Source organism: Tympanuchus pallidicinctus, unplaced genomic scaffold (genome assembly GCF_026119805.1).
Source record: "Tympanuchus pallidicinctus isolate F22 unplaced genomic scaffold, pur_lepc_1.0 scaffold1, whole genome shotgun sequence".
Classification (NCBI taxonomy): Eukaryota; Metazoa; Chordata; class Aves; order Galliformes; family Phasianidae; genus Tympanuchus; species Tympanuchus pallidicinctus.
The window spans coordinates 48398232-48414933 of NW_026294618.1; the positions used below are offsets into that span (position 1 = coordinate 48398232).

General features: G+C 35.1%; 1 protein-coding gene across 6 annotated transcripts in view; it reads right to left on the reverse strand.

The window, feature by feature from the left end:
• Positions 1-2394: 2394 nt before the first annotated feature.
• TBC1D32 (TBC1 domain family member 32) overlaps positions 2395-16702 on the reverse strand; it is an 80915-nt gene continuing 66607 nt past the window's right edge. For 5 of the 6 annotated variants that reach the window (XM_052680353.1, XM_052680345.1, XM_052680337.1 and 2 more), the window contains 6 exons: positions 10796-10865; positions 9864-9979; positions 8803-8957; positions 7027-7167; positions 5946-6134; positions 2395-2975 (listed from right to left, as the gene is read on the reverse strand). In XM_052680353.1, the coding sequence (XP_052536313.1) occupies positions 2856-2975; positions 5946-6134; positions 7027-7167; positions 8803-8957; positions 9864-9979; positions 10796-10865 (791 nt within the window). In that variant the 3' untranslated portion in view covers positions 2395-2855. Of the gene's footprint in view, positions 2976-5945; positions 6135-7026; positions 7168-8802; positions 8958-9863; positions 10000-10795; positions 10866-16702 lie in introns of those variants that run through there. The other variant, XM_052680370.1, reaches the window with a different exon arrangement.

Consider the following 16702-nt stretch of genomic DNA (forward strand, 5'->3'; position numbering starts at 1 on the left):
AAAATGTTTTTTGAAGACAGGAAAAGTTAAACCTATAGACTCAGGAAATGCATAGACAGGAAAACAGAAACTAGTGGTGAAATCTTTGTCCGTGCTGCTTGCTCTCTGTTTACCTATAATTACAGAAATTCACTGCAGATTGTAATAATTTATATTACATATAAATGTTATATTTTATAATTTGACTATGTATGTGCTTTATTATATTATATAAGGTATGTGATTTATTATATTCCCGATTCTAATCAAAGCATTTCTGAAAGTCCAAATATTCTCTAAAGAGAATGGTACTGAAGGTGTTGATAAAACACTGTAATTATTTCCTTAGTTCTTTAACCAAGCAAAGGACTACCTAATGCTTAACTTTCATTATGTAACATCACCTTCTGATGTTGCTTACATGACTAGCACACATGTGGGGAATTTATACTGCTCAGTTACTAAACCACATGCAGTAGGCAGTTGACCAATTATGCTGGCTACGTAGACTTCACCTCCCCCCCAAAAAGACTTATTCCAGTAAGAGTACAGCTCATAAGTAACTTTTTGCTAGAGAAGATGCATCTTGTTTCATTTAAAATGAAGAAACCTCATTGAAAATATCAAGACACAAAATATAGGATACAGAACAATTTGCTAACTTGCTAGGTGAAGTAAATACTATAACCAAAAATTTCTTCAGTGCAACAAGTTACTTTTGCTGAAACTAAACTGGTATTCAAAGACAGGATAGCTCTCCTAACAAAAAGATACATTCAATATTAGTGTGGAAGGTGCTTAAAGAGGAAGCCCTCCATGCAAAATCCTTAATAAAGCCATTACTTCTTCCTTCCATTAACTCAACTTTAATCTTGGACTTGCCTGCTGTCCATGACTTTTTGAAGCAGACTGCTCCCCACTTCTAAAACTTTAAGATAAAATGACAGTAACTGCCTAATCAACAGTTTGGGATCCAACTCACAACACAAGAAAAGCTTCCTTGGTGAATTTATTCAGATACAGAGTAATTATGCACCACTTCTAGTACCTATCCAGACTACACTGTTCTATCACCTGGTATAAAATTATTAATAGACAATCTAGAAAATGTCATACAGTTGTACTCTAGGCTACTTTCCAAAAAGATGGGTGCTTTACACCTATGCAAAATGATACTGAAACTCCTGAAGTCAGAACAGAGGAAACTACCTGATGAGGTAGTATGCAAAAAACAGATGAAAGTCCTCACCACCACAATGCCATTTGTAGTAGAGAAGGAAAAAAAAAAAATAGAGAGAGATTGTGAGCAGTGGGAATTTATATGTCTACTGAGATAATTCTTAAAAGCACAGATGAAAAGGCCTGAACAGAACAGCATGCAAGAAGTGAGCAAGTCAAATTCTTGCAAAGAGTAATCTGCAGATACTAGAGAGGGTGTAGAGTGAGACAGGAGGGGAAGCTTCTGCTTAGCTGGTGACTGCTAGGATGTTCTTTACATACTTTTCTTGTGGTGGAGGAAGTAAAAAGAGGAAGTGGAAATGATACAAAGTCCATGCTGACCACTAAGGTAAGTCTTAAGTATACGTAAAGAAAGCTACCTCTGTCTCATATAGTATTTTTCTTCACTGAGAGAACTCTGTTATCTGCTACATACTGAACAAACCCCAGTTCTCCTCCCATCCATTTCATGATGTCAATAACCAGAAGTTACACCTATTTTTTTGTTCTATTTGAATATTAGGTTTTATTTGCATGTGACTATGAAGTTCTGTAGTTAGTAAACCATTATCTACCTTAAAGGTCTACTTTTCATATTATCTCATGTGGGCATTGTGAAGGTAACATTCCTACACGATAAATTCATTTTTTGAAATTTTAATGTAGACATGAAAAACGGGACAATGTGATAACTTATTTTCCACCTACAACCTACCTACCTACAAATGCTCAATTTCTCCTCCTTGCCAAAACCTATCATCTTATAGGACATAATTTCAATGAAAACCAGTGCAATTTATTAATTAATTTTACACACCTATTGCTATCTAATTTACTGTTATTTATTGATTCAACATCATGTTTGTTGCTTTGAAATATGGATTCAGAAAACAACTACTAATTGGTGCACAAATAGTTACATTCCTTAATTTCCTTAATTTCTTAAACAATACTTAGCAGTGACATAATGTAACACAGAAGAGTAATCTGTTAGAATATTTACTTAGCTGCCTTTTCTAGAGTAAATGGGATACAGCGTTTCTTCAAGAAAACCATGTTTGTTCTAAAATTCAGCCAACTTCAACAATGTAAAAATTTTACCTATACTGGTAAAAAGTGTAAGGCGGAATTATCAGTCTTCTTTCATTCCATGCAGTTGATCACTTCATTTTCTCAGCCATATTCACAAAGACAAAATACCTGTATACAGAGATTTATTTTTCATTTATTCACTTCTCATGCACACGAATTATGAGCTGTTGCTTCTAAAAAAATTAAAATAAAATCACTTTGTCAGGCCCATACAAAATACAAAGGTTTCAGGACTGTGATGCATGAATATGACAGTGATGCAATGATTTGCAAACAGGTTCTATGCATTTTAACGAAAAAATTTCAACAATCTGGATTCTGAATCTACGTTATGCAAAATAAAAATGAAGCTATGCATGTGATCAGTCTGGGAAAATACTGTATTTTTAGGTCATCCAATTTCAGAGAAGACATTTTGTAAAAACCATATTCTGAAAACCCTCCTTATTTATTTTACAGTATGTACATATACACAGCCTGACTTATTTCAGTGCATGTTTTTATATGAAATAAACAACATTCTTTTACTGAACGTAACCAAAGCTAGAAAATCTGTCATGCTTGATCTATGTGTTCTGCACTCTGATGTTCCTCATGTCTTTTAGCAGCATGGGTCTGTAGATCAGTTCCAAGCTTTCCATGTATTCTAAATAATCAGTCACTCGAAATCCATGGAGTGCTTCTTCCTGTACAAATAGAAACAGAAAATTAGCTCAGAAAAAAATATGCATTATTAAAATTTAAAGAATTACAGGCTGCTAAAGAGAGTTAATTTTCTACTGCTTACAGTACAATACACACATTTTAATACATTTAATTTAAAAATTAAGCATATCTGCTCCTGGACAGTACCTTCCAATTAACCTCATGGAAACAAATGTTACTCATCCTATTTTTGGAGAGCATGAGATATAATGATTTATAATAAAAACAAAGTAAGCTTTAAAAAAGCAAAGTCAGGTATTAAAATATTATTTTTAAAGACTTTTGCACCTGCATATGGTATAGTGAAGTTTATTAATGCGACTTTTGTATCCAATTACGTTCTCAGTAAAACCAGTAATGCTATGTACTATTTTTATAAACAATATTAATAAAGATGAATGTTAAGTAAAAACAGAATAAATAATTCTGCTTGACAAGACAGTCAAGATGGGCTTATAGAGGCAGCAGGTTACAGTGTTCTTGGTTCACATGTGGAAATCATGAAGCTACCCATTTTCTTAATTTCCGGAAAGGATTCAAAAAAGTCCAAGCAATAAATTTAAAATTCAGTTAATGTGGAAACTTCAAGGTATCTCAGAAGGATCAGAACTGTGAGTATCCCAACCCAGCCAAAAGACAAACCCAGAAAAGAGAAAAATGTGTTCATTGACAATTCATTATTTGTACTTTCTTCTTGGCACAGAGGAAAGGCAAAATACAGAGTAACAGAAGACGACCTCTATGAGCTTTTCACCTGTATTTTGTCACTAGGAGAACATGTTAAAAACACTCTTTCAAGTCTCAGGCATAACATCGTCTGAATTGACAGCAAAGTTGTCTCCAAGTTCTTTAAGTGCAAATGAAAATACATTTATATGTTAAAAATAAAACATTTGTTTTTAATTTTACTAGCTAGCTATAACTAGCTCTTGTTTGGAAGAGTGGTCAGCCACTGAAATGGGCTGCCCAGGCAAGGTGGTTGAGTCACTGTCCCTGGAGGTACTCAAGAATCGTGTAGATGTGGTACTAAGGAACACAGGGAACATGGTGGGCAATATTGATGGTAGGTGGACGGTAGGTGGATGATCTTGGAGGTCTTTTCCAGCTTTAATGATTGCATGATTCTATGATTCTACTCATTAGTTAATAGCAACAATGGTGAACTGCTGTCAAATCATCTTTTCGTGACATGTAATGCATGTGAGACCTTTAAAAACAAATTACTATCAATTCTTGTAAGGAAAACAGGCAAATGAGCCTGTTCATAGAGCAAATGATCACTGCTAGTAAGACGTTCAAGCTGCGACACTGCTTTAGAAAACATAAAATTAATATTCCAGGGGCTTGTTTTTGTGTTTGAAACTTGGTTTATCTTCCTAGAGTAGTTTAAATTTCCACTTACGAGGGAATTGCTCCACTAGAATAATCAACATTTGTGAATGTTGTGCAGAGAGACCACAGGCTAAGACTTAAATCTAAATTTGTGTATTTCAACAAAAGGACAGTTCTCAAATGCCTCTGCCAGTATTAAACCCAGGTAAACCCATACTGAAATACATACTACATGTGGAATTGCATAAAATGACAGAGTAACTTTTTTCTTCTTGAAACAAATTAAGAGCTATCAAAAGGAAGATTAGAGTGAAAGTGTATCACTAACTCTTCTTTTTCTGCAGTTCTCTCAATGGGTTGTAAATTCTCCAGTACTACATTAATATAAGGCACTTATCATCAGTCTAACAGCACCATGACAAATTTCCAGCCTGTCCACACTATAGGTGACAGCGTGCAAACTGTATTACATAATTCACATCAACTATGCCAACAAGATTAAGTTGTTTTTAAGCTTGTACATTGATCAAAAACACTCAAACAAAATGATGTACTCATTAGACTGTATACCAAACATTTTTAAGAAAAATGGCTTAGTTTATGCATTATTCATATTCAGAATACTTTGATTGGAAAGTACCTACAAAGATCATCCAATCCAACTGCCTGATACTTCAACCATGTTACTGAGGGCATTGTCCAAATGCTTCTTGAATGTGAACAGGCATGAGCTATCAATCACCTCTCTAGGAAGCCTAGCTCCAGCATTTGATCACCCTCATGGTAAAGGAGTTTCCTCTGTAAACTACAGCTAGCTCAGCTTTCTGCTGTTCCTGCCCTGCCAACAAATGACCAGGAGCACAGAACAGCACCTCCCTCTGCTTCCCCATCTTGGGGAGCTGCAGAGAGCAATGAGGTCAGCTCTTGGCCTCTTCTTCTCCAGATTGGACAACCCAATGTCCTAGGCCTCTCCTCACAGGAGGCACCATCCAGCCCTGCTATGAGCTTTGCCCTCTTGCCCTCTTTTAGATGCATTCAAATACCTTAATATCACTCAATATTTAAAAACATAAGATGTACGCTAATCAGAAGACCATGATGCAGAGACATAGCTCTTAAAGTAACTCTGACTGGAAAAAAAAAAAAAAGAAAAAGGTAAAAAAAAACACCTAAGAATATCTCAGGAAGAAGACTTCTACCAGCTGCTATGATGCCAATAAAAGGAAAATTTTGAAATATAGTACTTGTACTAGTGACGACACTAAGCTTATGAATTACTTCAGTGACAACATTGTTCATGGGAGATGGAGAACCTCCTTTCTCAGCCATCTGTAGGAAATATATGGAGTCTTGTGTCATTCAGAACATAAGCATATTTCTTTTATTATATTCTGCATGTGAATCTGCCTGTCATGTTAAAAAAAAAAAAAAGCAGAATGGTTTTCACTTTGTCTATTCTTCTATACCAATGCAGCTCAGCTTATCTTGATTCTTTGAGTACCATTTAAGAAACAGGCAGAAAATAACTGCTTTAGATTAAGAAGCATATTCATTTCCAGCACAGAGAACTTTGTTTCCCTTCAACGACTGGAAAAAAAAAATCACAAAGAAATCCTTACTTTAAGAAACACCTGGAGATCTTGGGCTTCAGTGTGCTTCAGGATGTCTTGCTGTAGGTGTCTGAACACAGAAATACACATATAAACCTGATAGTCAGGACCGAGGAAAATACATGTGGCGATGTAATGACAGATCTCACTCCAGTCCATGTAATTCCAGAAACACTGAGTTATCCATTGTAGGCAAATCTAGATGACAATGAAATTATGTATAATTATATCACTCTAGGCATTCAGTCTAGGTAATTAATCAGCATTATCTTATAACTTTTCTATAACACAGCCTTTTTCTCCTTTAACATTAACCTACTTATAAAAGGAAAAGAGATGAAAATACAGAAGAGGCCGAGAATCACTGTATTTGTTTATTTTTAAATCACAGACTCGAATAGCATTTCACTATTATATTCTTCTTTCTTTGGAACAGAAATAAGCTCTCTTATTATGGTGAGAGAGCCATGCTTTAGCAATCTAATTCCTTGTTGCATGAAACAGTTTATGCTTCAACAAGATTGTAGTCTACACAATGCTCCATAAATTACATTCCGCATTTTTAAAGCACTTCTTACTGTAGTAAGCAGGAAAAAGTTAACATTACAGATAAATTCTGTAGTGATAGCTCATTAGTATGGAAGAGTTTTCTTTTGTTTTTTTTTAACCTGACTTTAAAGTAGCCTTTATAAGATGAATTTTGCTTTAATATCAACTGATCTGCTTTCTACCTGAAATTTTTCACTTCCTTCCCATGGAAAACACATAAAATTATTCTGAGGGATAAAATATTCTAATTATTTTTAATGATACATAGGAGTTTCTAGTATCTCACCTTTATCAGATTTTCTGGATGAATATGTAACGGAAGATCATTAGCTGCAGCACATTTTACAAAAGTCAGCTGAAATCTATGTTAAAATACTTTAAGTCACTGTACATTCAACATTCTCTCATGCTGTTTTGCAAACACCACATGGGTGCAGTATGGGAAAAAAAAAGCAGTAGATCCAACTTAAATTCTGAATTTTGATTTTGTGGATTTGTCCCACAAGAGAAGTCGACGATACCTTGTTATGTCATCATTTACCTGGGATGGAGTGAAACCAGACATGTGGAAGGCAGAGAAGACAAGTGGCAACTCAGCTTTCAGCAGCATCTCAATGTAGTGAGCACTGCAAAAGTAGACTGGATGGATGCCAGATTCCACTGTGACAACAGGCAGGTGCACCTAATTAAAAACAACATTGAGAAAAAAAGATCAGATCACAGAAATGTATAACTGTAAAATCCCTTTCTGAGAATAACGTATAAGAATATATGGATTTACTCGTATGATAAGTCATCTCAATTATTGGAAAGGTATGAAATAAAATAAACAGAGAAAAAGACGATGTTATCAGCTAGAAAAACATGTTGTTAAGCTAATAAAAATCCGAAGTTAGAAACTCTTATACATCCTGACTACTTGTTTGCATTAGCAATTTAAGTCTTTACTGCACATATGCTTTAATTTTCAAACAAAGTATGGAAAAAACGTTACTGTTTTTTAAGCAAATACTAATTTTTATTGTTTTTTTTATTTTTGCCATTTTACTGGTGGATAGAAAGTGGAAATTCTATGGTATTTACTGTTGATTCCTATATGCATGCTTTTTTTTTTTTTTTTTTTTCCAGCAAGCACAGCTGGTATAAGTGAAATTTTGTTTTGTGCTACAAAAGAAACAGAGGTTAGCCATATATTCGTCAGTGTTTGGTTTCTAGCTAATGAATCTTTGGCTAATGCAAGAAGGTTAATGTACATCCTTTGGAGCTTTCCACCTTTCTTAGGCAGGCAGCATTATAGCCTAATGGGTGCACAGTACTCATTCATGTTTTGGCATTTTATTTTAATTTACATTGTAAAAATTATGCAAATAGGCTAATTATTCAATTTTCTCTTTGTTTCTTCAAGATGTGAAAGAGACATCGTGTAAGTATTGAGAATGAATGTTAGTACTGCAGCAACCCTGCAATGCTGCTTAGATCTCGTAGAGAAGACAAGTTTGTAGTACTGTAGTAATGATGTTCAGCACAATTATATTCACATACATAATGAAGCAAAACTGCATTCTGTTAGCAGGTTCAAGGCTGGACTCAGTGTTGTGAGTGAACCAGTAGAGTTATTTCTCATGAAAGACTCATAAATTCACATTCACAGAGAATTATATATAGAAAAAATGCAAAATACAGAACTCACAGATGACACATCTTTGTAATTTATGGTCAAAACATTCAAGCCAATGTGACAGTGCACATAATCAAGCTGAAACGGTTCTGGCTTACATAGATGATGCCATAATATCTAATCAAATATTAAAATCATGCTACAAATTTGATTCAAAAATATTAATAATTTCAAATTATAAACCATTCAGAATTTGGGCAGTAATAACTTTTCAAAGTAACTAAATACGTTTTAGTCGTTTTATCCATAAAACTGAATTTTACTGAAAAAACTAATGGATGAACTTGCACACTATTAAAAAAGGGTCATTACACACAAAAAAATGCCACGTAGCCTTCACACCACATTTAATGGTGCTACAAGGTTTATCTTACTGCCATCTTTAAAAATTCAGTAACACTGCCTTGCCATCAGTCCACTTGTACTTTCAAACAACCATTTAAGTGAATGTCAAATCTGTATTTTCCTGAGATTTTTTTTTTCATGCCACACATTCAGCTAGAGAGCTTTAATGAAAACTTAAAGCAATAAAATAAAATAATAATAAAAAAAACCACAACACTTGAGGAAATTGGTGAAGTCTCCTTTGAAAAACTTTAAAATTTGCCCTTCAGAAAGAATTAACTTTTACGTTCTTACAGACATGTGCAGTCTTGGTATCCAAAGAAACGCTGAAACAAGAAGATGAGAAAATTGCTGAAGAAATGTTAGAGTTTTCTCTCCATCCCCTGACATTATGAGGAACACAGAAGATGCAAACCAGTCATAGCCAGGATAGTGTCCCTGCAAACAGCCTGCATTTTCTCAGTTAAGGAACTCAGGCAAAGAACTCTGCGTTGCCACTCAGGAATTGCAGACCTCCTCCCCCAGGTCCAAACAGAACTAAGAGCTGGCTTGTTATAGATGTTACAGGGGAACAGAGCTGCACAGAAAACAGCTTCTAGAGGCACACCTGTCTCTACAGATAAAATAAGAGGATTATTCGAGCTATTTTCCCCGTAGTCTACTTTTTTTTTTCCAGTCTGCAAGTAACTGAACCAAATCAGCAAAAGAAAAGAAAACCCAAGAGAAATCTGTAAACACAAAACCATTACATCAAAACAAGTGTGCCTACAGTATGGAAACTAAGAATGGTGGAGGAGGAAAATGGGAATTGAAAAGATTAAGGGAGAAAAAAAAAGAAAAAAAAAAAGACGAAATACTGTCAGAGAAGAGTTTAATTATATTGTGACCAATATGCATGAAGTGTACTTCAAAAGTTAAATTAAGTCTAATGGTAAAATAAAGAAAAAAACTTATTGGAAAGGGTTATCTTTGTTATGACTTCTGACATTCTTAGATCTTCTATGGAACATTTTTTTTAATAATAAAACATTCTTGCTGATCAAATTACAGGCACAGATTATTACACAGGAAACATCAATAACACTGTAGACACTGTGGAAACACCACAAATATTTATTAATGCTCAAAGGTGTTTTGTTCCAGACTCCTTACCACAGATGGAAAGATGTGTAACAAAAATGAATGAAACACAATTTTAACAAAAAAAGGTACAGATGGCAAAAGGTTTTATAGTGCATTGAGTGTGCATTTTACATTTTTAAATCGGCATTTTTTCTGTTCATGCAGTATTTATTACACATACATCAAAAGCCCAGATTCAATGTTCAAATTCTACTGCCATTAAGAAAGGATACGAAGTGAGGATACCACAGCTCTCTGCTGTTGTTTCAGAAACTGCTCACAATTCATTAACACGAAGCATAGCTCATTTTCAGCATGTTCTTTTAGCAAGTTCAGATGTTTTCCATATCTAACACAGAAAGTTAAAAACTGAAATTTAGATTAAATATGTTTATAAAATTCTAAAACAAAACCAAGAACTCTTAATTAATAGGCCTGTAAAAGATGAGAAGTCATAGCACTGATCATCAAAAACAGGATACAGAAGATGTATAAAAATGGTTTAATAAAAGCTACTACCCTTCATTTAGGAAGGACACACCCCAAACACTTTATACTAGGTGTTAGAATTCCTCACCTAAATTCTGCTTCATTCAAAATTTCAGAAATTGTGGTGGGAAGGAGCAAGAACTCTAGTGATACGCTTTCATGATTCACTCTCCTCATGTATATTGTTCAGAATTCCATCTATTTTATAGGTAATTATTGGCACCATAATTGAAATATTAATGCTATAGATAACAATCTGTGGAAGTACATACATATTAACTTTTCCATCATCACAGCTCTGCAAAGTACCAGCCAAGCAATACATGTTAATGACATATAACTAAGCTGAGCTAAACAGAACCCTTTATAGAAGCAACGTGAACAGGAAAAAAAAACCCACATAACTCAAGATAATGTAATTTAAGCAGTAAATCTTACTAACAAGTTACAATTAACCTTTGCAACAATCAAAGATAATAAGCTACATAATATGTAAAGATAATTTAATTAGTACTAATAGCTTTTTCATTTTAAAAGTTAGAATTCATTTTCTCAAAAGATAATCTTTAGATTTAGATGGTATTGCTTTAACTGAGTTAAAGGATTAAATATCATTAAAGTCACCACATGAAAATCAAACAAATTCTAGAAACAGTGGGTAAATATTTTAATGTACCTGACTGTCATTTCAATACCGAGCTGCTGCACTGATGAAAGGTTTTCTTTCTTCACATCTGCATCTGTGGCTAAAACAAAAGAAAAAAAAAAATAATACAATGTTATATAATATATGATTTTAACTAAATATTAATGTAAAGCTTGTATGTATGAATACCAATTTTGGAGAACTGTTTCATATTTGAGTTGAATATTGTTTGCAGTGGAAGCATTAAGAAACTGTATTCCTCAGACACTCATTTTTTTAATTAAAAGCAGTTTCTTGACAAGAAAGTGTCCACTTTTAGTATGGTTATGAGCTTTAAAGCATGATGAGAACAAACATCTTTTTCAGACCCATTTCTTGGCAGAGCTTCATACCTTCTTGCCAAGAAATCAGACAATGCAACGTTTTTTATTTGCTTTCTTCTATCCCAGTGGCCATAGAAGTATCCTGTAAAGCCAGTATCCTGTAAAGCTAGCCTTATTAACAAAGTTCAACGTTGATATTAATCTATTTATAGCTGGCTGATTTAAAAAATCTTATATTTCCATGAATTTTTTTCTTTCACACACTGTAGTGCAGATCTGTTTCTCACATCCTTGAACTAAAAAAGTGAAGTTAGACAAAAATTAATAAATCATGAAATAAACTGTGTTAGTAAAATTTTCTCAAAAAAACCCAAAAAATTAAATATGGAAGACAGGGTTGTGTCTCATCTGTGTCCACATCTCAGTGAAGATACCTACACTTTAAAAAAAAAAACATCAATCCAACAATACTATGAGTTACATTTTGAGGGCTTAAACCTTTAATATAATTCTTTCAGACAAAATATAATAAAAATAGACTTCAAAAAAATTAAAAAGTCTGATATTGTTAAAAAGGTAAACATATACAACAGCAGAAGTTAAAATATATTCATGCAAGTGATAAATGTGAAAGTCTGATTACCATTAAGAAGATTACGTTTGATATGCATTTTTTCTCTATCTTTTCTATCAGATAGAGAAATTAAATGGAAGGATTCCCTGTCTACCCATTCAGGTAAACACCAGGTTCCTGGTAAGCAAAAAGGGACTAACGTAAAAGAAGGGAAGAAATTAAGCCTCTGATTAGAAAGGTCAAAGAAAACAAAGATACATTGATGCTAGGTTTCTTGAATGAAACAATACTACAAAATTACAGTTGACAATGAAACAATAAATTTGAGCAGAGGAAGTATGATAAGAAAAAAAAAAAACAGAAAAACAGTATCACAAACTGAATGGAAGATAATGATCTAACTGTTAAGGTCCTGAGAAATTAACCTTTTTCTTTTGACCAAGATGTTTACACATAAGAAAAATCAAGTGAATCTTTCAGTAAGATAAATTTATTCAATAAACTGATAAGTCTGAGATATTAATGGCAAGTCCAAGGTTTTGTTTTTTTACCTCAGAAGTTCAAGTATGCTATGCATAACCTACCACAATTTGAAAGAATACATATAAAATCACATGGAATGTCGGTGACAATGCTGTGGAGATGTAAAAAGATAAGGAGTGTTTCATACAGGTTCTATTCCAAGCTGCCTTTTTACTCAAGCTGCAACTACCATACTAGCAGCCAATTAACTTCCAGGTTCCTATTTGCAATTGTGAATATCAGAGCTATATTATATCCTAGAAGCCATGATGGAAAAAAAACAAGGGGGAAATATGAATAAGGATACTATCACTACATAGCTAATTCAGTCCAGGCATGACCACACTGAATGGCAGAAGAAAAGGAGACAGTATAACAACCCCTGAACTGCAAGTAAGCTCTGCCTCCACTTTGAGACTTTACTCCTGTGGATAGAAATGTTGGAGCTAGTATCAGAGTCCAGCAATGGTGTGATAAGGAACAGCCTCACAGGAGCACGCTACCTGAGCCACTGTTTCCATTCTGTAACAGCTTACAAGAAGCAGCGAGTGCTTATTTCTTATTAACATTACAAGAACACAACTGATTTCATTGATCTTTATTGCCTTTTTTTTTTTTCCCCCGCTCTGTTCTAATAATTCCTTAGTTGCTGAAAAGACTTTTCTTCTTTGATTTTTTTTTCCCTTTGATTTTGCCCTGTATTGCAAAAGAAGATAAAATTACCATGGAGTTTGGACTGAATCATTTTTTGATATGCAATAACTCATCAAGGCAAAAACTTGCTTTTGTGCACCAGTGTACGCGATATAAGCACAGCTCTGTACGCTACACAGTTGACTTACTAGCAATTCACAGCCAAAAATATGAACTCGTAAACTGTGGTTCTTTCTCCTGTGTCTTAAGCTTTGATTTTCCATTTCGCTTTCCAATTAACAGACTGGAAAGATTAGGAAAACTTCCTATTGATTAAAAACTGGACCTAGAAACCTTAAATGCTCCATTAAGCTTAACAAATTACTGTTTTAAGAGTAAATATGAAGATATGCACGTTGCAGTATGTGGTCTAAAGCTGACTAGCAAGCTTACAGGAATACATTGTGACTGCACTACTGAAATGATGTTCATGACACTACAGATTTCATTTCACTTTCAACTCATTAGACAGATACTTCTTAATACATTTGATAATGAACTCCTGAAAAACAGTGAGTTTCTTAACAAAAGATATAATGCATGAATTTTCTAAACTAAAATGCCATTTATTGTCAAACAAAGGACAAAACATCTCTCTGAACTGTGATTTTGGTAAGAACATGATACGGAACTGTGACTATTATTAAATAGAATTAATATGCATTAGCAACTTCTTTGCATTTATTGAATGAAATAAAAATCTATGCCAAAAAGGATTTTAACACTTACTTTAAAAATACGGCAAAATGGAAATTAATACAAATCAAAACTTTTGACATGAAGGATGTCAGAATTCCATGCATTTCTTTAGAAGCTGTAAAGCTTTACAATATAAAAATTAGTAATAAAAACCGAAAGTTGATTTTGTTTCTTATTCTAAAATGCATTAATTCAACAGCAGCCTGGACAATATTAAAATTTAAATGATTCATTTTGTTTAACCATGCAATCACACTTTACATTAGCAACCTACCATGCACCCTTTTGAGAAACTAATCAAGATAAATACAGGTATTCCTATTATCAAAATTGTCTTAGAAATTCATTATTTAATACAATCTTCATTCAAAAGAGAAGATGCTTCCCTTGAGACACCAATGATTGCGAACTATTAATTGCCAGAGATAACTATGAATAAAAAAACCATGAACATGACACATGAAACAAAAATGTAGAATATCATATTTTTCTACACTAAGGAAGTATTTCATCCAATCATAGAATTTTTAGAGTTGGAAGCAACTTTAAAGGTTCTCTTGTCAACTGCCCTGCAATGAACAGGGACATTCACGGTTGAATCAGAATGCTCAGCCTCACACTGAAAGTCTCCAGGGATGGGGCATCCACCACACCTCTGGGCAACCCATTCCAGTGTCTCACCACCCTCACTATAAAAGACTTTTTCCTTACATCCAAGCTAAATCTACCCTCTTTAAATTTGAAACTATGTCCCCTTTTTCCTGTCATCACAAACCCTGCTAAAGAGTCTGTCCCATTCTTTTCTGTACGTCCGCATTAGATATGGAAAGGTCACTATCAGGTCACCTCAAAGCCTTCTCTTCTCCAGGCTGAACAGACTCAGCTCTCTCAGCCTGTTCTTGCAGGGGAGGCTTCCATTCCATGGATTATTTTTGTGGCCCTTCTCGGGATGCACTCCAACAGATCTGTGTCTCTCCTGTACTGAGGACTCCACATCTGAACACAGTACTCTAGATAAGGCCTCAAAAGTGCACAATAGAGGAACAAGATCACCTCCCTTGACCTGCTGGATGAGCCCAGAATACAGCTGGATTTCTGGGCTGTGAGGGCACACTGCTGGCTCATATCCAGCTTCCTACCCACCCGTACCCCTAGATCCTTTTCGGCAAAGCTGTACTCAATCCAATATTGCCTCGACCAAAGTGCAAGACCTTGCACTTGGATTTATTATACCTCATGCGGTTCACCTGGGCCCACTGATCAAGGCTGTCTAGGTCTCTCTGAATGGCATCCCATCCCTCTTGTGTATCGACTGCATCCCACAGCTTGCTGCCACCTGCAAACTTGCTGTCAATGCCATTGATGAATATACTAAAGAGTATTAGTCACAGCACTGACCCCAGGGGGAACCACACATCACTGATCTTCATCCAGACACTGAGTCATTGACCACCACTCTCTGGACTCGATCTTGCAGAACTCTTCATCCATAGAACAGTCAACATCATAGAAAGCCGCTAGGTTGTTCAAGCAGGATTTGCCCTTGGTGAAGCCATGGTGATACACCCATAACACTTCCCTGTCTTCCTTGTGCCTTAGCATAGCAACCAGGAGGATCTGCTCCACAATCTTTCTCAGCACAGATGAGACTGAGACAGGTCAGTAGTTGCTGGGGTCATCATTCTTACACTTCTTAAAAATAAGTGTGATGTCTTCTTTCCTTTTTTCCCAGGAGAAATTTTACCTGTCTGCCATGACTTTTTCAAATATCAATGAGAGCGGTTTGGCAACTACCACAGCCAATTCCCTTCGGATTCTGTGATGCATATCATCATGACCCAATGACTTGTGGATGTTCAGGTTCCTCAGTTAGTTACAAACCCGATCGTCCTTTATACCAGGAGGGACGTTCCTTCCCCAATCCTCTACTTCCAAAACAATAATTTGAGGGTTCTGTGATGAGCAATTATCAGAGAAGATTATTGTTACCAGCCTGCCTGTGTCACTCACTAGGGGGGGGATATGCCCTCCTGTACTTTTTTTTCTGAACCTATAGAAACCTTTCTTGCTCTTCTTTGCACTCCTTGTGAGGTTTAGTTCAAGTTAGGCCTTGGTTTTCCTGACCCCATCCCTACACAGCCTAGCAGCCTCTTTATACTCTTCCTATGGTACCTATGTCTGTTTCCACTGCCTGTGCACTTCCTTCACGCTCTTCAATTTGACAAGCGGGTCCTGGTTCAGCCACACTGGTCTCTTGCCTTCCTTTCCTGACAGCTCACTGTGCTACTTCATTTCTATTTATTTCTCTTTATCACTTTCAAATCTGCCTCTTGTTTTGTTGCAAATTCCATTCCTTCATTGTCATGCCTTCCCAAAAGATTAGGAAAGACACGAAGAACAGGATAAAGAGAAGACAGGGACCAATTCTTTATGCAATCCCAGGTGTTTTCTTCGCTCACAGGTTTGATAGATCAGTTGCATTAATTCTGGTCATACACTTCAAAATGTGCAGTACTTCCTCAAAGTTTTGTAGAATTCAAGAGCATTAAAATAGATATAATGCAAAGCATGATTTGCAAAGGCAATTAAATACGATAATCAATCTATAGCTACAGACACTTCAGACTGAGTTAAGTAGCGCACAGTCCAATCCTTCCTGATCAGACTAGACTTCAATACATCAACTTGTCACACTTTACAGCTCATCTGAAAGGTTTTCTTACTTGTTTTCCCTCTTACTAGAAAAAAAAGCTGAATCAAAACGTGGCTGAGTCAGAAGATGGGCTGCATTGTATTACATTCACATTGAAATGACTAGATGCCAAGCTGAAACAGCTTTTCAGCATATTTCATACATGTATGGACTTTAGGTAATAATTTATTCCTGTGTAACTGCTGTCACCACAAAGAAACTACTGGCTTCCCTTTTGTGTTAAGGGGAAAAAAATTACTAAAACTGTTATTTATAGTATTGACTTTTCTTTTTTCTCTCCTTGGTGCTCAGGCCAAATCTTTTTATGGCTATATAAATAACCATTGCACAGTGCTAGTTTTTTTTAACTTCAATGATGGCAAGAACTTTTAGCTTTCTTTGTTTGGATGGAAATTACTTCTGATTCACAGGAG